Source organism: Aptenodytes patagonicus, chromosome 3 (genome assembly GCF_965638725.1).
Source record: "Aptenodytes patagonicus chromosome 3, bAptPat1.pri.cur, whole genome shotgun sequence".
NCBI lineage: Eukaryota > Metazoa > Chordata > Aves > Sphenisciformes > Spheniscidae > Aptenodytes > Aptenodytes patagonicus.
In genome coordinates this window covers 104,794,374-104,818,954 of record NC_134951.1, presented here as the reverse complement: position 1 = coordinate 104,818,954, position 24,581 = coordinate 104,794,374, and the positions used below count along the sequence as shown (strand labels likewise).

The 24,581-nt window shown below is 41.8% G+C and overlaps 1 protein-coding gene across 12 annotated transcripts in view; it reads right to left on the bottom strand.

The window, feature by feature from the left end:
• Positions 1-1,443: 1,443 nt before the first annotated feature.
• TRERF1 (transcriptional regulating factor 1) overlaps positions 1,444-24,581 on the bottom strand; it is a 102,503-nt gene continuing 79,365 nt past the window's right edge. For 6 of the 12 annotated variants that reach the window (XM_076334477.1, XM_076334476.1, XM_076334479.1 and 3 more), the window contains 14 exons: positions 21,070-22,719; positions 20,408-20,457; positions 19,500-19,653; positions 18,320-18,568; positions 14,502-14,871; positions 13,861-13,921; positions 12,957-13,096; positions 12,122-12,225; positions 10,860-10,935; positions 5,911-5,999; positions 4,962-5,075; positions 3,974-4,162; positions 3,256-3,464; positions 1,444-2,607 (listed from right to left, as the gene is read on the bottom strand). In XM_076334477.1, the coding sequence (XP_076190592.1) occupies positions 2,286-2,607; positions 3,256-3,464; positions 3,974-4,162; positions 4,962-5,075; positions 5,911-5,999; positions 10,860-10,935; positions 12,122-12,225; positions 12,957-13,096; positions 13,861-13,921; positions 14,502-14,871; positions 18,320-18,568; positions 19,500-19,653; positions 20,408-20,457; positions 21,070-22,452 (3,510 nt within the window). In that variant the 5' untranslated portion in view covers positions 22,453-22,719 and the 3' untranslated portion in view covers positions 1,444-2,285. The remainder of the gene's footprint in view (positions 2,608-3,255; positions 3,465-3,973; positions 4,163-4,961; positions 5,076-5,910; positions 6,000-10,859; positions 10,936-12,121; positions 12,226-12,956; positions 13,097-13,860; positions 13,922-14,501; positions 14,872-18,319; positions 18,569-19,499; positions 19,654-20,407; positions 20,458-21,069; positions 22,720-24,581) is intronic. The other 6 variants (XM_076334486.1, XM_076334482.1, XM_076334483.1 and 3 more) reach the window with 6 other exon arrangements.

The following is a 24,581-nucleotide window of genomic DNA, read 5'->3' as shown; positions in this document are numbered from 1 at the left end:
AGAACTCTCACTGACTTAATTGCTTAAACACTCAGATTTTTTCCCCACCATTAACAGGGGAATCTGAAAACATGTATCCATTTTCCAGTGTAGCAGCCTTTTTCAGAAAGGTCCTTAAAAGTTCAAAATGATACAAGTTTGGAAGAGAAAGAGTAGACTCTGAAGGGTTGTTTCTAAGACAGGCTCCTAAAAGCCAACACAAGTTACCGCTCACAAAAGCCTCCACTTTGCAAACCACTAAGACTTGCACAGTCTACAAAATTTATTACCAGTGGATCTAGTTGGCAGCATACAGCTGAACAACCTGCGTCGCATGGCCCCTGTAAAAGTAATGTGTGACAGCACAGACAGGAACTGCTGGGCAGTGTGCTGACTGGCAGTTTGGGAAAGAAAAGAAGGCTGCTGCCTGATCTCCTGAAACTCACAGGTATAGTAATCGAGAACATCATCCCTTATGTAGCAGAGGGAGTGAAATTCTACCCGCTGGTCAAAACCAACTGAAAAAAACCTCTGGAACAACCCCAACAAACACTAAAACCGCATACACAGGAACTTCACTAACCAGAAACTGAGAAGTGATTTCCATTCTCCTGAAGGGTTGTTCTTTAGTATCAGAACATTTGACCTTAAGTAGAAACTTCAGGTCATTTGGCTTCACATATTTGGCTTTGACAGAGAAGGCACCTCTGCCAATGAGTCCCACTGGTTTTGAACTTGTGTGGTCCGGTACTCCTATACAAAAGTGCCATGGTTTACCCTCATTTTGCATAGTTATACAAGGAAGAAAGACAGTAGAAAATAAAATCCACCATCTCTCAGATTCTGCTTAAGATGTTAGGAATGTGGCAAAAAAAACCCCAATAAAACAAAACCCAACCCATAAAAAAACCTAAACAACCCTGAAACCTGGAAGATCTGAAACCAGTCTTATAAAATATTTTATAAAGTTAGCAATACTCTTCTACTGTGCAAAATTCACAAGAAAATCAGTGCTGCTACCTGTGAAAGGTCTAAAATCAGTATTCATATTCTGTAATTAAAGGCCCACTCAACCTAACTCCAATTCTTAATTCTTTAATTCTGCAAGGTACAATTCTTTTGAGATCCTATTTACTTAGAGAATCAAATCTAAATTTATATAAATGGTGTTAGACATCCAGCATGTAGATCTGAACCTAAGGGAGGAGAAACAGTAATTAAACAGCAATGTCAACTCACCTTTGGAATATGTTTTACTAAATTAACAACATTTGAATTTGGTGTAACGAGGAGGACTGAAAATGGCACAAGAACAACATTTCATGCCTACAAGTAATAACTAACGTGCTGAAGGCATATACTCCACCAATCTCTGTTCCACGGGCAAGAATGTCTCCCTGTGTTTGTCTGGTGAGAGCAAGCTCCTGCATTGCTCGAGCATACACTCTCCTATAACCACTGAGATGGCTATTCAACAGTGTGATTTATTGTCACAGCGAAATATATTTCCAGTGCAATCTGATTACCAAGGCGGTGTTCCTGATTCAGTGTTCCCATCAGATGATGTGAACCACAGTACAATCGTCGTCTTTCTTCAATCTTTGAATTAGGTCATTTAAAAATCAGCAGATCAGAACCTTGCTAAAAATGTACAGTGTAACCAATGCTTTTACGAACTGCCTAACATGTATGCATTAAGGCAAGACAGAACTGAAAAAGTGCTGCGATACTACAGATGATGCAGTCACTCCTGTAATTATTTCACAGTTAAATCAGATTTTTTTTTTTCCTCCACCTCCCTTAAAATGACAGCACAAAGACAAGGAATGTAATCATCTCCTTAACAGAGATGACATTTAGTCTCTAGAAGATGCTGGAAGTGATCCACTATAGGCAAAAAACCCCCAAACGTTCCATCAGAAGTGTGTGAAAATCATTCTTGTAATTGGGGTAGAATGAAACTTGGAAGAGTTAAAGACTAAAGATCCTACTGGGATCATCTGGAGGGAAGTGATAGCAGAACCACGAACTTCTGTAATTAGTGGCCTTGGAAGTTATCAGCAAAATGAGCTCAGATAAAAACACCTTATAAGAATATTTGTACCAATTATTTATTTTTCCCCCAAAACACAAATTAATTAAAAAAAAGGGAAAAAAGGAGATTTCTTTTTTTCTAGACCTGGATAAAAGAATTGTCATTTTTTAACAGGTAGTTTACAATCAGTGGGGAACAAACGAGCAGCCCAGGTTTCCTGATTGATCCATTCAGGGTGTGCTCAGTAGCTGTCTTTATCGAACAACCTTATTTACAACTCAGCATCATCCTGCAGTAGATCTGCATCTTCATCATCCAATAAAAGGTCAGCATCCATGACTTCATTCTCTTCCATGACATCACCCAGCTCCTGAACAACATCGTCATCAATGTCACCGACATTTTCAACATGTTTAACTAAACTCATGTGATCCAGAGGGATCAAACTATGCCCAACTGGCCCAGTAGTTCTCGCAATGGTGGCTGCCATTTCTGCTGCCACAGCAGCTTTCTGAGCCTTCTGCCTTTGCTGTTCTTCTTGTTGTCTGTGAGTCTTCATGTGAGCATTGCGGCTTTTGATTTTGAAAAACACCCTAAATTTTAAAGGAAAAAAAAAATCAGATAAAAATGCATTGCTTTTGATGAAATGAGCCAAAAAAGACTCAACAACCTATCAGTACATTTGCTTCCTTGTCCTGAAATAGAAGTCAGTGAAGTCTGCAATGCCATGGTGAGAATTTCAGGGACAGACTACCAGATTTATACATCCTGACAGTATCAAAATGGCCTACTCAGACTCTGCTGGAGGTATTTTGCAGCTCCCACAGTTGCTTCAGTATCTCTGCACATCCTAATTCTCCCTGCAGTTAGTTTCACTACAGTCTTGCACAATGGGAAAAAAGTGAAGGAATCCCACATCAGGATGGACAAACTCAAGTGCAGAAACAGAGAGTTGCCCACTGTCACATGCAAGTCAGTGATGAGGCAGGAAGCTGGACTGTCAGATGTAGAAATTCTAGCAGGTAAACGGATTCAGGAAAATTGGAGTAAATACTGCAGGGGAAGCATCCAAAACGTCATGCAAACCAACCTCTGAAGGTTTTGATAAGAGGACATGTCATCTAAGGGGAAACTTCTTTTGAGACCATCAGAGCAAAATAAAGAGTTTGTCACAACACTATTCACCTGGAATATAAATAGGCAAATGTGATGCGATACTTCAGACAATCATATTCACTTACTTGCCACACTCCTTGCAAGGAAAAATTGTTGTTGGGTCAGTCTCACCACTTGTTGTGCTGTGGGCAGGTGAACTCTTGATGGAGCAGTATCCGCTCTGTGTACCAGATTTCTGCTTAGTGCCTGGAATGGTGCATCGGGTTTTTGTCACCTGATTCGTACCTCCATGAATGCGAGCATGGCCATTCAGCGCTTGTCGGGAACTGAACACCTGACGGGGAGTAGGGTCAAAGGAAGGGGGAAAAAAAAAAAAAAAAAAAAAAAAAATCAAAAAAATCAAGAAATACTGCACTGGAACAGGAACTGCAGAAAGAAGTATGCTGAACGCATATTACAATAGAACAACTGTACACATCTAATACACACAATCTACTTGGCCAAATGCTGCTTGCTCTCAGCTATATCCCACTAGAGTTAAAGAAACTTAGTCATAATAAAAACAAACCAATGAGCTATCCTATTATTACAGTTGTATAACAAAATGGTAATCAGAGCTGTTACCATATAGTACTTCTAATCGATACATCATCTCAGGATACAATTTTATGTACAGATCAGCATATTGCCTATATTTTGTGATGTGGGAATTAAAAGTGGGCAAAAGGATTTGTCCAAAGATATTCCAGAGATATCACTGGCCAGGAATAAACCCCTGATTTCCAAAATCACAATTCACTAGTACGCAGCCCCCCTGCTATTAAAGATACCAAACACACGTACAGCGCCACAGTTTGGCATTTCACAGATGAAGGAGGACGAAGAAAGTGAAAGACTCTGAAGGGCAGGCAGATCTATATGTCCAACAAGAGGAATAGCTGGTGGGTCAGGAGACTTCTGCATTTCCCTTTCTTCCTTTCTGTCTTCTTCGATCTCCTCATCTTCCTCTAACACCTCCTCTTCTCCACTTGTCTGAAATAGTGCATTTAAGAAATACTAGAAATATGGTCAAAGACAGACAGTACTGGATAGTAGGACATAGACAGTACTGGAACAGCATGCTGCTTAGTCAAGTCTGCTTCCAGGTTTCAGTATTTTTTCCCATCCTGAATGAACTTCTGGTCTTGCTGGAACTACCACCCCTTAATGACAAGCTACAGCTCATGAACCTTCACTGCAGTGCTCAAAACACCCTCCATCTGTATTACAGAGCCGTGGCTCTAAGAGCCTACAGATGCCAAAGTGCAATACTCTCCCCCAACTGTTAGAATGGCAATGTACGCTATATTCATAGTCAAATTAAATGACTTATTTAAAAAAAAAAACAAACAAAAAACCTCCAAAACCAAAACAAAACACCACACATCTCTTAAGACTACCTGTAATACAGACCTTGCACACAAAGAATTGCACTGCTAGGCTGTGTAAATGGTATTTATACTGGAATACTAGAGCAGCCTTTAGGAGCACGCACACACAGGCACAGGAATAATTTACAGAGGTTTACCTGCATCATCAGTAGCAAAAGCCATAATTGCTGGACTAGAGTTAGATAACGCACTAGTCAAAACAGTTTTATCCCGTTACAGTCCAGGAACACAAAATCTTGGTGTAGCTGAGGTCACAGAATGCTCATACAGAACATAATTTAGAATTATGGAACAATTTTGATTGGAAGAGACCTATGTCATCTAGTTCAACCTCCTCCTCAAAACAGGATGAACACAAAAATTATCAAGTGTTAAACTTTTTCATATTCTTTTAGACTTACCAGACATTCCTCTCTCTTTTTCTCTAAACGTGTTCTGTGCTTCCGTCCCAAACGCAAGATTTTCTTCCAGGTATAGTAGTATTCCACACATTGTGCAACCGTCTTAGACTTAACCTGTAGTTAAGTAATTGCAGAAATAGTCCAATCTCAATTTTTTTCTTTCATTCAACACAATTTTAATATATTCCAAGAGGCAGGCTTTATTTCTCAAACATTCAAATGGAGAAAAAAAAGACAGTTTGACTACAATAGGAATACTCTTGTAGAATAATTTTTTTTAGTTATTGTTTTTCAGTCAAATCTGTGTTGACTATTTCAGCTTCAGTACATTTCTCTGGGATTCTCTAGACTCTAGTGAGAAAATGACTGAGAATATACTTTTGTAGCTCAGGTGTACAATACTACCGAGAAATCTAGGAATGAAGACTTGGTTCCCATAAACCCAAATGTTTTTCAACATTTGAGCTGACAAGCAAGGTATTCTGCCCCGAGATGTATACACCTCGCCTTTTCTGCTTTGTGGCAGAACATGAAAATTAAGCCGAAACACGTTCTCTCTTCATTAACAGGTTTCAACCCTTTCTGGCGCGAGGCTCAATGCCAGTGACTCAGGTACCTTTTAACAAACTGCCAGAGAGCACCAAGGTGATAGTGGAGCACCATACTCGGTCCCACACATGGAATGCCATGACTTGGATTCCAGGTGTGGAAACTTTTACATATAATAACAAAAGGAACAGATTTTATTTATTTATTTTTAACCGTTTTTTACTGGTGCTGCAGTTGCATGCATAGGTACACCAAATGGAATATACCACTCCTAACGGCGTTCTTGTAACCACTGCTGGCTCTATGTCTGCAATAAGCTTGTCTGGCACTGGAGGGAAAATGAAGGGGAACAGAATGCAGCAAATGGAAAAAACCACTGGCAGAACAGAAATAACCTTACCATTTTCTGTACAAATATGAAATCTTTGCTGTAGGTGGACAATGCCTCTTTGAACAGCCGCCTTTCTTGATGCGTCCATTTGTCAGAGCCTTAAAAAAAGAGTGAATTCATTATAAACGATAAAAACTCACCACCTTTATGTTGATGTAGTAGCTGAAACAAAAACTGGGAAACCTCAAGCACACGCTAGTGATTGCTGCTACCCAAATACAAGCATGGCTGTAGTGACTCAGACCTTGAGTCCACCTAACCCGTATTCGGTCTCCAGCAGTGGTCACAGGCAGTTGCCTAGGAAACAGTAAGATCAGGGCAAGCAAACACAATGCCTCTCCCTAATTCTTCTTAACCTCTGACCGTTTTCGGCACAGGGGATTTCCTGAGTCTGTTGCAATTTGCTTATTTCGTAATTATCACTGTAAGTGCTGACCCACTCTTCCTTTCAACCAATTAAACTTCTTGCACCCAAAAGATCCTTTGCCGAGGAGTTTCACAGATCAGTAGACCCTCCGCATGAAGAACCACCTCCTTTCTTTGTTTCCTGGCTCCCAGTAGCTTCACTGGATGACCCTTTGTTCTTCAATCTCGACCATCATCTCCATGTATTCAGGATTGCATGTCCTTTCTGTCACTCCCACACCTTTGGTCATTACTGCTGTCCCTCTCTGAACCTTTTTCAGTACTAAAACATTCCTATAGAGGTGAAGGGACCAGAAGGGCGCATAATAGTCAACATATAAGCAATCCACAGACTTGCACAGTGGCATCACCATGTTCTCTACCCTCTTAACATTTGACTTTTTTTTTTTAGCTGTTGTAAAATACAGAGCTGATGCTTTCATAGAACTAGCGTTATAATCCCAAGGTCTCACTCTAATTGAGAAGTATCACCAGAGAGCTCATAATTTTATATGTAAAGCTTATATTGCTTATTCCCCTGTATGCCACTTTACATTCAGCTACACAGAAGTTCATCTATCATTTTGTTCTCCAGTTGGTAACTCTTATAATGTCCTTTCGCAGCTCTTCACTTGCATGGATCGAGGTAAGACACTTAAATCCTCTGTGAGAGAGGTCACAAGTAGATAGTGATTGTAGCAATGTGCAATATGCACAAAGTGCTTTCTGATCATTTAATGGAAGCTGTATATAAAACTTTCAGATATTGTTATTCTGTGTTTGCTTCACCAGCCTAACTGCCCATGAAAATGCAAAATCAACATTTAAATTGAAATGAATTTGTGCTTCCTCAGTATTAGTCAAACAGAAGGAACACAGAATTGCTCTACTGCATCAAAGCAGTGTCCTGTTTGTAACAGTGGGCAGCATTACATACATTAAAGGAAGGATATGCAAGAAGACATAAAGCGAATGCCTCTGAAATGACTTATACTATGAGAAGATTCTACTTCAGTCTGTCTGACAGTTTCTGAAGCATCTAAAACTTTTATCAAAAGAAATCCCTAATATTCCTGTCAATGTTACTATTCTCCATAGAAATGCTTGCCTCTGCACTGAATTCAATCAACTTGGGCTTGGCACCATGCATGGTATTGAACTCTACAGGTTACTTATGTCTATAAAAAAAAAAAAATTTTTTTTTTTTATTAAACTTCAAATGTTTTGCTTTTCAGTTTCAACTCCCAGGCTCACAAGCTTAGAGCAGGTATCTCACAGCTCCGTCATATGCTGAAAACTACAAAATTAACTTTTCTGCAACCTGTTTTCTGCAGGCTTTTCCAGTACTGGATATAAGCATGCATTAGTTATTTCCACAGGGATTTACACTAAAGCTCTCTTAAGCGTCAGAGAAAGGCACTGGCTTCAAGCCACAAGTTTTATTTATTCTGTTATCACCCAAAGATCTTTTTGCTGACACACTGCCTTGCCATCTTTCCCACCCTGAACCAGCATCATTCCCTTCTTACACAACTTGCCAGGCATTTGCATTTACCCTCCCTTTGGGCAGGTGTAAATGCACTGATGCAGTCCAGGAGCCTGCTCTACTATGCCAAAGTACAACTTTAAAAAGCATGACAACACCAAAGGAGAGATTTTAGTTTTCAGCTAACCTCTCTAGCCATGCTCTCCTGCCTCTACCCCACCCACCTGGGGGGGGGGGGGGGGGATGAATATCACTTCCACAAACTAATTTTATTGTACACCTATGGAGGATTCAGGCCTTACAGTTTCCCCAATAGCTGTGGTATTAGCAGAGACCCTTATAAGATTATGCGGGTTAATTGGAAGTAACCTAATTAATAGAATAAATCCTGTGTAGGAAAAGAAACAGAAGAAAAGCTGTTTTTAACTCTGGTTGCTGGGAGACCGCTTTTGCTCTTGTTAGCTTGAGGGAGATATAGAGAACGTGTATAGAGAGATATCTGCAATGCAGCAAGAAAGAATTTTGGACTTTGGAATACAGATCAAATTTTAAAGCTGATCTTTATGTTTAGACATTTATTCTACATTTTATCTGCCATATTGGTTTTGCACTGATTTACTGTCAATAAATATCTTCCACAAATTTTGGGCCCAATCTGGGGGTTTTGAGGGGGCAACACCTACGCCCAGGGAGCCCCCCTGAGAGGTGGCTCGAATCCATTACCTACAGCATATGCTGGGTCTGATCCATACCCTATCTCAGTATGTACAAGAAGTTTTCAGACTGCCTGAAGCACATTATTTCAGAGACCATCTCTCCTGCAATTCTCACTGCAGGAGAACTTCAGAGCTGAGAAATTCCACTGTTCAAGTGAAAACAATTCAAGGGTTTGCAACAGCACTCCTCTTGTATTAGACACATGTTCCCTCTCTCTTCCCTAAAACACCATCCTGACAGATGGCAAAGCATTAGCACAGAGAGATTAGGGTGTTCTTCCAAGCAGCCCTGGGTCAGCATGCCCAGCTCTCTTGGCACACAACAGAAAAGCCTCAAGTTTTACAACTTGCTTCCCTCACAAGCCAACGGGTTTCAAAGGTGAGCTATTCGCTTGTACCCTCATTTGAGGGCAATGCTAAGGATGAGTTTGGATATTTATTGTTTGTGGAAACAGTTAATTCTCATGAGTCAGTGCCATGCTCTGTTTTGGTCTATTCCACCTTTAAATGTGGTGGTGCTTGAGAGTTGTGATTTCTGAGTATGGAGCAGAAAACCCAAAGAGTTAACCCAAACAAATGCCACTTGAAGCTATATTAAGCTATTCATGCACTAGATTGTGAGAAATTCCCATATGCCTTGAGTGGCTGATTATCAACCACAAATAAACTGTTATTCAAGAGCTGCTGCATGGTGCTAGAGTGTGGCTGTCAATATAAGTTGCAATCACACGTTGCATTCAAGAGCATTAGTAAGTAATGCTTTGTCTTGTTATTTTATGGTACTTAAATCCAGACTGGTGAGATTTTGTTTCATGCTGTGATAAGCAGAATCAAACTTCCTTTCCTGCTTAAGAAATAGGGATACACTGATGTCCACAGGTCTCAGTGCTAGTTAACGAGGATTAGCGTCATCTCATGTGAAAGATTAAACAAAACGATCTCGCCTGGCTCCTCCCTGCATCACAATAGAACACTTTCTGAAACTACTGTGAAGTTGCTTCAGTAAAGACTGTTCCTCCTCCTCTGCCACACAGGCAGAAATTTCTTATCTATCTGCTCTGCTAATTAGATCGCTCAGTGAGGATGAGGCTGCTGGGGTATCTCCTCATCTTCCTGCTCTCATGCCCTGGACTGTCTCTCATACATGATTTGGTGTCATCTCTTCAGACAAGAGACCCTGGTCAAAGTTCCTGCCTGACGTCCTCCTTCTCCGTCCACCCCCATGTCCACCCTTTGGACTGCAACAGAGCTGTTATCAAAGGCACTAGGCGTCTCCCCCAGCCAAGACTGAAAACCTGATCTTCACATTCATTCACTCTCATTATCAGCTGCCATCAGACATGTTTCTGTTCCTATTCTCAGGCCAAGGGGTTAAGGAGTTGCTTTACAAAAGAGTCCTTGTTACTTGGGAATCTTTCCAGCGAGCTGCTACAGCCAGGAAGTAGCTTGCTTCCATACTTATGTGGCACAATGACTATAACTGGAAATGAGTATATGACCCTGGGACATTGTGATTGACTGACTGACCACCAGAAGATTCTTGACTTATTTCCTATTGAGCCTAAACTGGAGATAAATTCTTAAATCTCTTATGTAAAACCCTATTCTGTATGTCCAAGCGGTTGTTAGCCACTACGAAGCATTAAGTAATAACATGGAGGGCTGCAGAGGAGAGGCATTTGCCACCTATGCTTAGCTGACACAGTTTAAGTCCAGTGGCTTAACCCACCGTGTGTATTTCACAGAGCACTTCTGCTTCATCACCAAAATGCGGTTCTTGCTGTGTTTGTTAAAGAAGCCACCATCCCAGACCTGTTTTTTTTTCAGCTAGATCCATGCAAAGACAGGCTCTGTATTCAGCACTAAGACACTAGCGAGAGTTACAGCACTGCCTCTTTGGAAGGATGCTCATGATTATCGTATTCATTTATCATGCACCATCACCTCAGACAAGGAAGGCATGATGGCAGACATCTACATACCAGAAAATGAAGACCTTACTGCTAATAAATTATAATCTGTGACTAGCAGCAATTTTAAAAGGAGATCAACACGTTAAAATTTAGTTTAAAAGAGGAAAAAAATTACTGAAGGCAGTTTTAAATCTGTAGAACCCTACACAGCAACATGGATGCAAAGTTTCTGTACATTGTCAGTCAGGTGAAAAACTGCCAGACTTGTAACAAAAGGCTCCGGAAGTACCATTCGGCACTGTCCACATCACCTCTCTATTAGAGGCTGCCATCCCTGCAGCAGACAGCAGAGAGTGCAGCGTGATCCCGTGCTCCAGCCTGGGATGCCAGCCTTGGACTCTATAAACCAGCAGATACAGAGATCGCAAAGAAACCTACCCGCGTAGTGGTAATTTGCCAAAGGATGACACTTCAATCTCACTGGCTTTCTCAACAGCAGCTTCTCAAGAGCAACCTAAATGAAAAAGCAGAGAAAAACAGAATTAGCAAATGCAGTCAGCTGCTGCATACAACTGCATTTAGAAGACTATTTTGTACGAAGATATGAATAAATTTTCTCTCTCTTTTTCTTTTCTGTCATACAAAATCACATCAAATTACTCCAAGGCCCATTAACACTGTACCTCACAGAAAAGCACCTAATGCACACCTGTCCTGCCTTAATTAGCACAAATGTAGCTATTAGCAACTTTCAGCTCTTCCCCCCTTCTGCTTGCCACATACAAATACGTTTATAGTGTTTGATTTGATAGTGTTAATTAATACTAATATTTAATGGTTGGTTTGATAGCATTAATATTTATAGCATGAAGTCTTTTAGAATATCTTGTTTAGGTCAACATCTGTCAGGAATGACAGCAAGTATAGTTAATCCTCCTTTGGATCAGGGGAGACAGATGATTTGTGCATCCCCAAAATTTTTCCCGTGACAATGCAGACCCCCAGTATAGCAAATTTCATGTCCTCACAGTAAGTTCAGTCACCTGTCTCAGACCCCTCAGATACAGCTAACAGAGCCTAAGGAAACTGGGACACAAGCTAAAAAACACTGTATCAGACAATCCTGTGAAGTTGCATTTTGTTTTAAATTAGCTTTCCAGGAACCGGTGCAGGGCCTTGTCTTTCCCTAATACTGGGCAAAATGGATGTTTTGCCCTAGTTAATAACATTCCCATCACTAAACTAATGCAAATACTTGAAATGTATTATTTATATGAGAACTGTGTGCAATTACCTCACTGTTCTGAACGAATAAGTAGATGTGATTGCTGCTACAAAAAAGGGTTTTTATAAGGGCTAGAAGAGGACTAAGCTCTCTGTGACCAAATATAAAGCTTGTGAAATATCAGGGCTGGAGCAAGCACTGGGAGACATTCAAAGCCCCAAGGCTATAAACTAAATAATCTTATCTATATGAAATATATAGTAAGCCTTCAGAGAGGCACTGCTTTGAAATTTAAATTTATTAAAGAATGAAAGGGAAAAGTCATTCCCCAAAAATGTTACAGGATGTTTAAAGCATCACTGCTAATCAATCAGAAATCTCTTTTTTATATAACCGTATCTAAATCCATTTAATAAAGCATGCTAATTTATCTGCAGAAGAGGATCATATCTCCCCTTTCAGCTTCTTATCTTACCATAATATCTCCTTTCGCCTCAAAGAGAGAGTGCAAAGCGTATTCTGAGTTAGTTCCTCCACCAGGTAACACACTGGAACAGCTCATATTTAAAAGGTCTTCCACTGTCAGAAACAAGTCAACATTTTACTGCTAATACAGTAGCCTGTCAGCCAAACATCCAGAGATGAGGATTCTGTAATGCCGCTCACAGACAATGTAGTTCAGGGCAACAGCTTTCATACTCTCTCTCCCCAGCACCTCATCTCCTGGTTTTAGGATCACTCACTGAGGAGGGGATGTGACGGGATTTGCAGAGTGCATCCTTGGGACGGAACAGGCTACTGCAGAGCCAGAGGCAGAGATCTGCCTGTGAGGCAGTGGCTTGCACAGGCCAGTGATGTTGCTGTGCCAAGAAGGCTCCAGCCAGGGTAGAGAAACAGAAATGAGTTGTGCTGGAAGCAGGAACAAACTCTGCTCAGGACTGGAAGAAGCCACTGAGCCCATCACATTTCCTCTCAGTTATGGTCACAGGAAAGGCCCAGGAACCATCAGCTGCCTCTCATCTGTGATCTCTGCCCTTACCAGGCAATTCAGTACCCAAAAAACCACTTCCCAGCAACGACCTTTCCCCCTCGGCTACCAGGAAACAGTTCATCCAGACTTCACTTTAAGTGACACTATATAATGTTCTTACTCTGAATCTGTAACATGCGGTTCTGGTCTCTTGCTCTGCATTCTCAGTAATTACTACTCTCTTGAACGTTTTGTACAGTATATCCATGAGAAATCAATGTGAATTTCTTCAACAGGCACAGGGTGATGTATGAACTTCTAAAATGGCAAATCATTGTACCTCTTTGTTGGAAGACTTTGTTTTCCAGTTCCGGCCATGGTTTCCAAACCAAAGTAGCCTTGTGCACATCTTTCTCCATTAGCCATCTGTCCTGCAGCTCAGGAATATCAGCCTGGAACCTGGACCCGATATTTATTCGTCTATAAAGACAAATAAATAAGCATTCAACTACACAACGTGCAGGAAAAAATGGAAGTCACATTAGTGTTCACTATGTTTCCAACAAAACTTTTATTACACTGGAAGGGCAGCAAATTGTGTCAGATCGCTTTATGCAATGCTTTACTCTCAGTGGGATAACTACTTTGAATATGAGAGAGAACTGATCTCTTGAGGGAACCCAACATTTCAATACACAATTTAAACTATACTGAGACATCATACCTTACGGACAACCCAAGCTAGCCTATATGCATGCTGACTAGCAAAGAGGCTAGATGCCAGAAACAATAACTTTCTGTTCCGTAGAGGATGGCACTCTTCAGCAGAGAGCAGAGAGAGACATTACTGCTGAGGGTCAATCCTATTTGCAGACTGCCTTGGGGAACCTACCAGGTAACACCTCTCCAAAGCGTCACAGTTAATATATATAAAAGCAAGAGTACTGGATCAGCATATGTTCTCCTCACGGCCCTCTTCCCAGCCATCACTAACCCTTTTTTCACATTCGGTGGCTCCCACCAAGCCTCTCCCAGCATTTTTGAGCCACGACATCCACATCTCCCGCAGCCTCTTTGGTCCCAATGCCCTCAGCCACCATCCAGAGCAACCTTAAATGCATCCAGCCCAAGATGACTTCAGGCAGTTGAACACTACCTGCCCAGTTCAAAACACTTCACGCCACACACTCTAGGCTGGAGCCGGTCTATAAAAGCAGTGACAAAACCAATATTGTTTTTCTTACGGTTCAACAGTCTGCTCTCCAGGCCCAGGCGTCACCGGAATGACACTTCCATCAATACTATCTGAAACAGAGATTGGAGTTTGAGTTTAAAAGGGTATTTTGGTAACAACTGTATTGCTGCTGATGCTCCACCTCCCGGGCTGCATTGCCACCTCCCTATTAACATCAACATTACTCCAGTCTATTAAGCAAAAATTACCCTTTATCAATATTTATACAGAAACAGTCTAAATTGTTATCTATAACAGAAATGTCCTAACTTGCAGAGGTTTCTACTGCCCTGATCATGTATGATTAGACACCTTTTCTTGTGAAGCACTGAACAACAAAATGAACCCCATGTCTCAAAACCAAGTCTTTTCCCTCCACTTCAGAAGGCCCAGATGTAACAAGAGGCATGGTGGTCCTTTCTTGAGGCAGACCGCATTGAAAGATCACAGCCTTACTCACTGGTTAGGCTCTCTATTCACTTTATGCTTTAACACCACCTCTACAAAATCCAAGGCAAAAACCCTGATAAAGATGGACTTTTCCATCTTGCCGTGCATGTGAGCACACGTAAAAATCATCAATGTGGTAACACCAGAAGAGAGGACAGTGGTATTTACTATGTACTGCCACTCTGTAAATGTAACACTTACTAGACCGACACAGCAGCACCCGCGGAGTAGGTGTCAGTGGAGTAAGCGGCAGCTGAGTATGTGAGGTGCTATGAGATGACGTGATAACACTGCTGAAGAGACCAGACCCTTGCCGAACTGGACTAAGCATCGGTGGTGGAGTGTAGGGGGGGAGCTCATGCGTCCGGTCTAGCAGGTGATCTCCGAGGACACGGGGAGAGCGAAGCTGACTCTGGTACAGGGTGGCACCGGAGTGGGACATGCTGAAGTTGAAGGAAGGAGGAGGTATGAAGAGAGGTTCGGGTCTGTGCCGATACTTCTTCTTGTCCTGCAATGGTTTGAAGTTTTCTTCCAATTTTACAGCACTTTGATGAGGTTTTTTACTAATTTCCTAAATGAAAACACACGCTAATTTAGTATTTAGGCATGCTTAAATGTTGTTTGCACACAATCCCCTACAGCTTAGGGCAACAGCCACAGAAAAGCTGTTACCACCAGGCAGTTATTCAGGTACCACCATAAGCCTGGTCAGTACAGTATCTGGTGCTACACAGAAACCTCAGGGGAGTGAGAAAAACCAGGACAAATTACCCTCACCTCTCTCAGCAAGCCCTCTGGGTCAAGGTAGGGCTGAGCCACAGACACAGAGAGGCTGCTGCCAGCTTTTGAAGGTGCAGGGAACGGCTCTCCCAGGCCACGAATCTCCCACACCCTTCTTCGGCTCCACCCGAACACTCTGGGCACTTCTATTTGCACTGAACACACACAGGCTGTTGGGAGTTACTTCATTACCCAGTCACAATTTATTAGAAACTTTATATGAGATGTTTTCCAAGGCATTTATTTTGTTTGACTAGGAAGGACACATGAGCTCAGTGAAATTACTGCAGTACTCAGCAGCAGGAAAGGAAGAAAAATGTAGTAAATTCAAATTCTTTGCCTCTTATCACTGCATTCCCATCAGCTTGAGTACAGTCCAGCTGCAACAAATCTTGAACTTAACTCTCTCCTCTTTCCTTGGAGGAAAAAGGATAGTAGAAGACCATTTGGGAAATTCACACACTGTAACGTGCCTAGAATTCTAGAAATGTTAAAAATCATTTAACAAATCCCTAGAGTCCACAGAAGCAGAAGGCACAGAATTTGTGCAAACCTGAAATCTGGATTTCTGGGGGGTGGGGGTGAGGTGGGAAGAAACAGGTTCTCAGGTTGTGCTTTAAGAACACACAGAAGCTGGTAGATGAACACAGTATTAAATATACTGCTTTCAGGTGTTCAGATTGTAAATCTTCCTTAGAATAAACTCGGAAAGTGGAAGGAAATTTTTGACAGATAGGGTTACTCCAGGATGTCTGCATCATCTGGTAAATTCTACTACTAAATAAATTACTACAATGTATGTTTAGACAACATACATCTTTACACCATGGGTGGTTCTTGAGAATCGCATTCACCCAATAAAAATCATGTTAAAGGAGCATTAGCACTGTCACCCTTTATCCCTTATGTTAATACGTTCCAGCTTGTGGAAATGTTTTTGATTACAGAGGTCCTGTCCTCTCTGTTAGATCATGGCTGTACCCTCTCCAACAGCTGTTGACATTTTTTCTCTCCAAAAAAATTAAGTTTTGGAAGAGTTTTCCTTTTGCAGGAAAAAAATGCAGCTTTACAGAGAGTTTTGTTGATAATGGACATTCAGAACAGTGAAAGGGTGAGGGTTACCTGTAACCACAGACACAGTGCATCACGACGGTGAACATTTAGTGTTCAAAAAGAAGAAAGGGGGAAAAAACCCTAAACTCAAGCAAAAAAACCAAACAAACCAAAACCTTAAAAAAACCCCGGAAGGCTAGATCCAAGTCTTTGATTAAGGGCTCATTTTGTTCTGCTCTTTAAATGTTAAAGACCTGGTATTCCTTTCTTACTAGTGTAAAGCAAACTAACCAACCAAGACAACATCTTAGAAGTCCTATACACCTCCATCTCCTACGCTGCTTCACCTACAGTATACCTTAGCCTCAGTGTGGTTAAGCCAACACTACTTTCAAAAAAGATCACACTGAATATTAAAGGAGATCGTGGTGTCCGTGGGCTCTCAATGCAGAATCACCTCAATACTTCTCTGAAGCTCCTGGAACTGATTTCCATTATCCAAGACTGAATGCATCCTTGTGGGCCCTGCTACCGCACCCTGATAGGCCCACCCTGGGTAGATCCTGATGGACTTCACTTAACTGCTAGCTTCAGCTCACTGTCCTGTAGTCTTGCTGAATATTTAGTTTCCTTCTGCTGTTTGATTTTACTGATTCCATGAGCTTTGTGTGAGCTTTTCTGGACAGCTCAAAGCACAGTATAAATAAATGCAACACAGCTCTAGTTCTTTGGTATTAAAAAAAAAAAAGTCTCTAATGGCACAATCTCTTTACAGATGAAGAGGGAACCGTAGATCTTTTGATCTTTGAACGTTTCCAGTGCTATTGCTTATATAAAAGGTCGGATCCAGAGAGGAAACTGCACGAGTCTAGTTTGCTTGGGCAATAACAAAGACTGCAAGCATAATTTTGAGTGAATGAATGCGCATTTAGCCAAACACTGGCAGATTTAATCACAGTCACTTTACATACGCTGCAGAAACACACAAGCCCAAGCCACCTACTCTGAAGTCTCTAGAGAAGATCTCCCACTCAGACCTCAAAGATTCAGAAAAGACCATCCCTTTTCTCTTCAGAAACTAGAAATAGATAAGAAAAATTGTACTGCTGAGTTGCAAGCTAAGTATTGTGAGATGATGGCTTCCACAGTAAAGTGGAAGTTTATGTGTAAAACCTCTGTCTGAAAGGAAGAGAGTAAAAGATTTTATATATATTTGAAATTAGTGTGTACGTCTGAGTGAAGGGTCAGGAGGGGGGTGATAAATACACAAATATTACAAGGAGTCACCCACTATGGTATATGCTGTCCCCTTGTTTGGCCAACAGCCTCATGAGGGGGGGAAAAAAAAAAAAAAAATCACAAGAGTATTTCTCTGCATTATACAGATAATACCATACAGTACTTATACTCCCCAGTAATCTCTTATCATGGCGTAGTCTGCAAGCATGGATTTGAAGGAATGAGCAGCATCTGTTCCTACACTGGAACGCAAAATAAATACTGCTTGCTCCAGGACTCTTTCAGGAAAACAATAGAGCATTCTCACATCTCATTCAAGTACTCATCAATTCCTCGTGCTGCCTGACAATTTCAGTTTTATGAGCGAAATGAAAGCACTAAGCATAGCTGTTTTTCTTATATTGGAATTCCCAGTGATTAACCCTTAGATCTGATGCATGCAGAGAGAAAGGGAAAAATGACTTCATTGCAAAACTCTGAGTCGGCAAGCTTCATGTTGGCTTAAAGCACACACTGTAAGCACTGCACAGTGCCTTTCTATCTTTGGCTGAAATGAGAAGCACATATATCTGACTTTAAAAAACAGGAAGAAATAAAACCGTTGAATTTAAGCAATAACATAAAAACAAAGCAGCCTGAAAAGGAAAAAACAAAAACAGTAAAAAGATACTAAATCCCTTTGTTCTAGTGGGATAAAAGAATATCACATTCCAATTTCAAATGATTTATTTTCAGCTGAGGTCTTGATTCCCCAGCAAAGGGAAAATTAATATTTTCAAATGACTGAGGAAGAAATGCTGTGATGCTACAGCCCTTTTTTGTTTATTAGGCATCATTAAGATTCCAGAAAATATTCTAAAATACGGATGTTTTAGAAAGTAGCAGCACTATAAGCAAAGGGATTTAACAAGCACAGGACAGTTAGTGGCAAGAAACACAGCACTCACAGAGGATGAGCAGGGGTTGGCCACTTTTGGACTGCACGGTGGAGAGTAAGTCATCTTCACGAGAACGGGCATCTCATCATCTGACACAGAGTTGGCAGGCTTGTCTTTGACTGTGGCAGCGCTGGCAGAAGGCTGCGTGCTGGGCTCGGGTGACAGAAGCTTTACAGGGACAGACACTGGCATGACGATGGGCGCAAGGCTATCCACCTCTTTAGGCAGCGGTTGCTGTGGTGGTTTCTCTCCTTCATCCTGTACAGACAATTAAAGGCTTTCAGCCCGAGTGAGGGAGGGCTACTTCTGGATCGATACACTATGCAACGTATGCACCGTGGCTGAAAAGAAGTGGCCAGGGTTACAAAACACACAACAGTGTTGCTTCTTGGACTCTTTATTTGCCTTGAACAAAGTTGGCAGATTATTTATGACTCCTACATAGGATTCAGCCTCGGTGATAAATAACCACATTAAGCATCTTTACAAGATAACTTGCAGGAGGGGAGATAAACACGTGCTCTTTTTATCACTGTAAAGACAGAATTCTCCATCACCCACCTAAAAACAAAGACACAGATGGTGTAACTCTGGTAGCTCTCTGCCTTCCTGCGGTATTCCCCGTTAGGACAGAATTTCCAAAATATCAGGACAGAGAAAGACTGACTGACGGGGCAGGTTATTTTTATGCAGAACAATTCAAACCCACATTTTTGGTTTGGTATTTGTTGATACCTATAGAACTAAAACACTTGGGAAGAAAGCTGTCAAAGATTCAACAATCCTGCTCCTTCAATTAAAGCCTGGGAAGGCTTCCAATAAACATCCCTTAGTCATCCAAGTAGTCCAAATGAAAATAAGGAAGACTTGATGTTCCTGATATTTCTAATATAATAAACAAACATGAGGGGAAAAAAATTTAGACGCTCCTGACATGACTTTGTAGGGTGTTTTTGTAACGTGCAGGGAAACAGAGAGGGACAAACACTGTTCTGTCCTCCACCACCGCCTCTGACTTTAAAGCAAGACTTCTGGCCTACAAACTAGCAGAATTATGTGCATTTCTACTTACAGGGGGTATGACATAACGAAACAGCGCTGAGAAGAACAAGTTTTGACAGCAAAGCAAAGCATGGCAAAGCAAGCAAACATCAACATGGAAAGGAGAGAGCCAAAACCGAACTGCTACCTGTTTGAAGTTAGGAGATGCTCTTACTCCTCCGTGTGACCTCATGTGACCATTTAGAGCAGGCAAACTCTTAAACTCCTTCAAGCATATTGAACACATTAGCTTGTTCTTCGCATCAGCTCTCTCAGGAAGTGTTTCTCTGTTCTGGCCACTACTTTTATTTTCATTTTTTTTAGCATGGAACAGAAGAAGAGACATTAGTTTGGCATGTTCCCTTTGTTGCAGAGGAAGCTTTTTAGTCAAGGAAGTCAATAAAATTTTACAGCTAGATGGTTATGAAGCCACAAGTAAGCACGGGATGAGTGCTGTGGAATACGTGGGCAATAACCTAGATCAGCTGCTCCCAAGATGGGGAGAAGTAAAGTTTTGAGTAGGATACACTCATCAAAACGTGGCCCTCGGTATGGAAAAGTCTGAGAACCCACGAGATCTATCATGACAGACCTACACTTCCCCACTCTTGACAGCAGTTAACAAGTACTTGGACACAATGCCCCTACTTATGGTAGACAACCATGCCGGAGGGCGCCTCAGCCCTTCAGAGGTGAGACCTTGAGAAAAACAGAAGATCCCTGCTGCCAAAGATACAAATCCAAACCACACATCGTCCCTTCTCTTACAAATGCAACACTGAGAGCAAACTGCTCCCCTGCTTTTGCTTTTTCTTTGGTTCCTTTTTTTTTTCCCTTTCTTTTTTTGAAAGACAAAGCATTTATTTGATTTTATTGCTGGGGGGGAGGGTGGAAGTCACGCAAACTTAAATTCACAAAGCACAAACCTAAAGATGTTTCTAGAAAAGCAACAACTATTACCTACCCAGCGTGCATTCCCCTCCCTCTAAACTGCAGCACTCCTTTATATTTCTTATATTTCAATTAAAAAGATAAAAAAAAATCTTTTAAAAATACCTTTGTTCTGGGGACAGCGGCTGCAGTCTGCCATCTGACAGTTGCACCTGCTAAGAAAGGAGGAGAGGGGAAAAGAAGGGAAAAAAAGAGAAAAGAATTTTTCAGGAAATATTAATGCATAAATGAAGGTCTTCACAGCATTATGTTTGCATTTTGCATATGATTTTACTAATATTAAAAGCCTCTGAGTGGAGAGCCTTACCTGCCTCTACCAAATCAGTGCCTCTGTGAGCATGGCTAGTGCAAGTTTTCTTACCTGCTGTTTGAAGCCTTTGCTCTGACCCTGAAGTATTACTTTTGGAAACAGGGAGCTGACTAACTCTTCCTGAACAATCGAGCCCTCGGGTGTTGAAAAATTAGCAAGAGCATTTTGTTGTAACTGGGTCCCTCCTCCCCAGAAACCAAGGCAGAACTTCCCAGAGCCTCTCGCGAGGGAAGCAGCAGCCCCGCAGCAGCAGTAGCTCTGTGCCACCGCTAGCCTGGCCCAAAGCCAACCCAGAGATGTAGACAGAAGTCTGTTAATGCAGTTCCCCAAAACATCCCAGCAACACCCACTGCTCACATCCTAACCTTCCGGCTCTCCTGCAACCATTTCGTTTCCACACCTTACTACTCTTCTACAAAACAAGTTTGGCTGAGCACGGATCTAAAATATTACCTACCTGAGGCCATGTGGTGCTGGGAGAGTCTTGCTGAGAGCTTTTGTTGTTCAGATGAACTCCCGAGGGTGGCAAAAGAGTTCGATGAGGGACAGCATTACCTACAGAATTAATCTCCTGCCGTGCAGGATCCTCCGTGGTCCCTGGTGGAGTGAGGCCAACGTGGGAGTTCAGAGACGGCGCTCTGCTCTCACTCGGGTATTGCTTCTGCTGATCTTGCTGCTGCTGCAGTAAACTCTGCGGGTACAAGTGCCTGTACTGTTCATGGGGATCTTGGTAGCAATACTGAGGCACTGCTCCCAACTGGATAAGCTGCACAGGATGACTTGGATCCTGAGAGTACTGGTGTGGTTCATGCATAGTCTTTGGATCTGCTTCCCTGTGATATGGAGGAAGTGGCAATTGCATCTGTTGCTGCTGTTGCTGTAACTGCTGCATGACAGGTTGCGTTTGGTAATACTGAGCTATTTGCATTGGACACTGCCGCTGCTGCTGCTGCCGAGTTGGCTGTTGCTGCTGCTGTTGGATCTCCTGTATTGAGAGCCGCTGATGTCCCTGCTGCGACTGAGCATAGTATTGAGTCTGCTGCAAGTGCTGCATCTGTTGCGGTAAGAGCTGCTGGGACTGCATTTGTTGGACGTGCGTCTGTCCTTGCTGAAACGCAGAATGCATCTGCATTTGTGATAAATGCTGCTGGTAGTCGTAGTACAACTGTTGATGCTGCATGACTTGCATTTGTTGCTTTTGCTGTGTGCTTGCAAAATTCTGGTGTGTTTGCTGTGGCAGTGGCTGATATCTTTGTACACTGGAAGTTACAGGCTGTTGCTCAACCGCTGGTTTCTGGGACAGCAGCTGCCTGAGCGCACTGTCACCAGAATTATCCACTATTGAAGACTCGGTGTGCAAAACCTGAGCCATGTTGTTGACTTGAATTCTCAGATTTTGGTTAGCAAATACTTGTGTAAAGGAATCCAATTTATGCAGGACCCCACTGGTAATTTTTTGCGATCGATTTTCACTGGGTTGAGAGTAAGAATATTGGTATCCATCCTGGGACTCCCCCTGCCCGAGGGGGCTCCACATTGCGCTTTGATTATTCAAATTGTTCCTCACTGGGACATGGTTTCCTGAGCCAGAATGTGTCCAACTGGTTTGTCTAGATGTATCCATTGACCCAAGACTTTTTGAACCTACAGGCAAAGCTATACTGTCTCTTGAATCTTGGGGAAACTGGGGGGAGAGAGGGGACACCTGGGGAGCATCCATAACAGATGTCCCATAGCTATGATTTAGAGATGGCAGGGAGTTCATTTGGTGGTGTTGGTAGTACAAGTTCTCATTGTTGTTGGCAGTATGGTTAGTTTTATACAATTGCTGGTCCCCCATTTTTGGTCACTTCTGTTCCAAACTTACAGGCACGCGAACCATTGAAATCTCTATGAACCCTGAGATAGCTGAGTGAGGGGAAGGGAGGGGAGGGGAAAAGAAGCTAGAATTACTTATAATTCAGCATGTCCATGTGCATCACAAGGACTAAGATTTCCTCCAGTCTATCAGTAATTCCAATCTCAGACTCGACGTTGCTTCACATCTTCAATAAATGGACCACAGCACAAATCCTACACAGATCAATAGGTTCGGTGTGCCAGGCATCTGCAGAGTAAGAGAAAGACAAGGTAAGTGCTGGCTCTCTGCATAAGCCATTACTGTTATTGCCTCAAAGGAAACTGTAAAATCTCCTAGTTTGAAATACATAATCAGATGCAAAATTGTAGCAGCTGGGCTATTCCAGAGCAGTTAGATTACTTCATCTCATCCCATTATCCTGCCTCTTCTCTAGTGCTCTGATAAAATCATTCTGCCAAACCAATAAAGGCTTATTCTTCAAAACTGTTTTTTCCCCTGAAGTATATGAACATTCAAGCAGTTTTAGCTGGCCACATACTGCTCTCTCATGACTAGTTTTAGCCAGACAGTTACTATCAAGCCAAGTCACTGTCGTAGTGTTACAGCTGCCTTGTCAGAAGCAACACGCCCATTTTATAACACAAAAATCAAGCACTGCGGACACCACAGGTGCCTCCACAAAGGCCTGAAAAGGCAGGTAAAAGAAAACCATGGCTTTGAACAGAGCTAACCGTACTCAGATATCAGCATCTAAAAGGACACACAGAAAAGTCAATTGCAATCTGGGATTTGCACATAGCCTTCCACAGCTTCCAGGGTATCTACAGGAGGTGTCCACCGGTGGTATGAAAATAGAGCGTCACTGAAGAATAAGATGCAACACTAATGCTCATTGCTGAGACAATTAAAAAAAAAATAAAAAAAAAATCAGGAGCACAGTTACCCAACTGCATCTGTGCACGTAGATTAGTTTGCTACAGCTATGTGGAATCTGATTAATGCTAAAACCAAACCAGTCCATGGAAATCTTTTCTGATCACTCACCTTACGTCAGGAGCACTGAACTCCAACTTCTGTTCTACCCTCCCTCTCACCCTTCCTTCTTCGCTTTGCATTATTTTAACAGACTAATTTATACCGAACGCAATCTTTTATCATTTTTACTGCATAAACTGTAATTCAAAGTAATACTTTACAGATGTCTGTACTGTTTTCGATGAATAAAACCAAATACATTGGCACATTATAGGGTTGTTTTACTATTCCACAGTATGAAGCAATCACTGCGTCTACAATCACACACATGCACAGAGGTACAACATGCCTACGCACACATAAATATGTTTTAACATAAAAGTTGATTCTGAATTTTAACAAGAGCACAAAAAAATATTAGACCAGAACCTTAACTCTGCCTCCTTCACATCTGCCTTTCTAAACGTAATGCTTTCCACCAAAGACTCCTGCGTACTGATGTCCTTACCTTCTTAAACTTAGGAGAATCCTTGATCTAGATGGATAAATGTGAAGTCACTCATGGAGAAAATTTTAACCATTGCCAGATGCATATTAACGAGGTCTGTGCTAGCAACAGCAAATAAGGGTAATACATAGCTGCAGGCAGACAGAAACCTTTTCCGTTCTAGCATAACGTATGACAGAAAACCATAGCTCCCAGTGAAGAGGGCTTTCAGTGTGTACACAGTTTTTGTGTACACCATCTGCAGCCATTAGCATGTAACATTTTCACGTGACAAATAATGGCTGAGAATAATTGCAAATTTACTTCCCCTTTCCAGAAATATACATTGCTTCATAGTTTCTCTGAACACACTCCCTTCCAGATTTTTATAGATGCACAATTAAAAAAAGATAGGAGTCAACAATGAATGGTCAGGCTGCCAATGAGATTTTTCAGCCACAACCCAACTTCAAAGACTTCCTATTAAAAATTATGAAGGGAAACTAAACAAAGCCTCCACAAAACATTCAAAGGGCCTAAAAATAAACACTGTGTGATATTTCACACTGACAGGCCACCAGCTTTTAGAGGACAAGAGGGATCCTACACAGGAATATGCACCTCCTCTTATGCGGGCCAAGGTAAG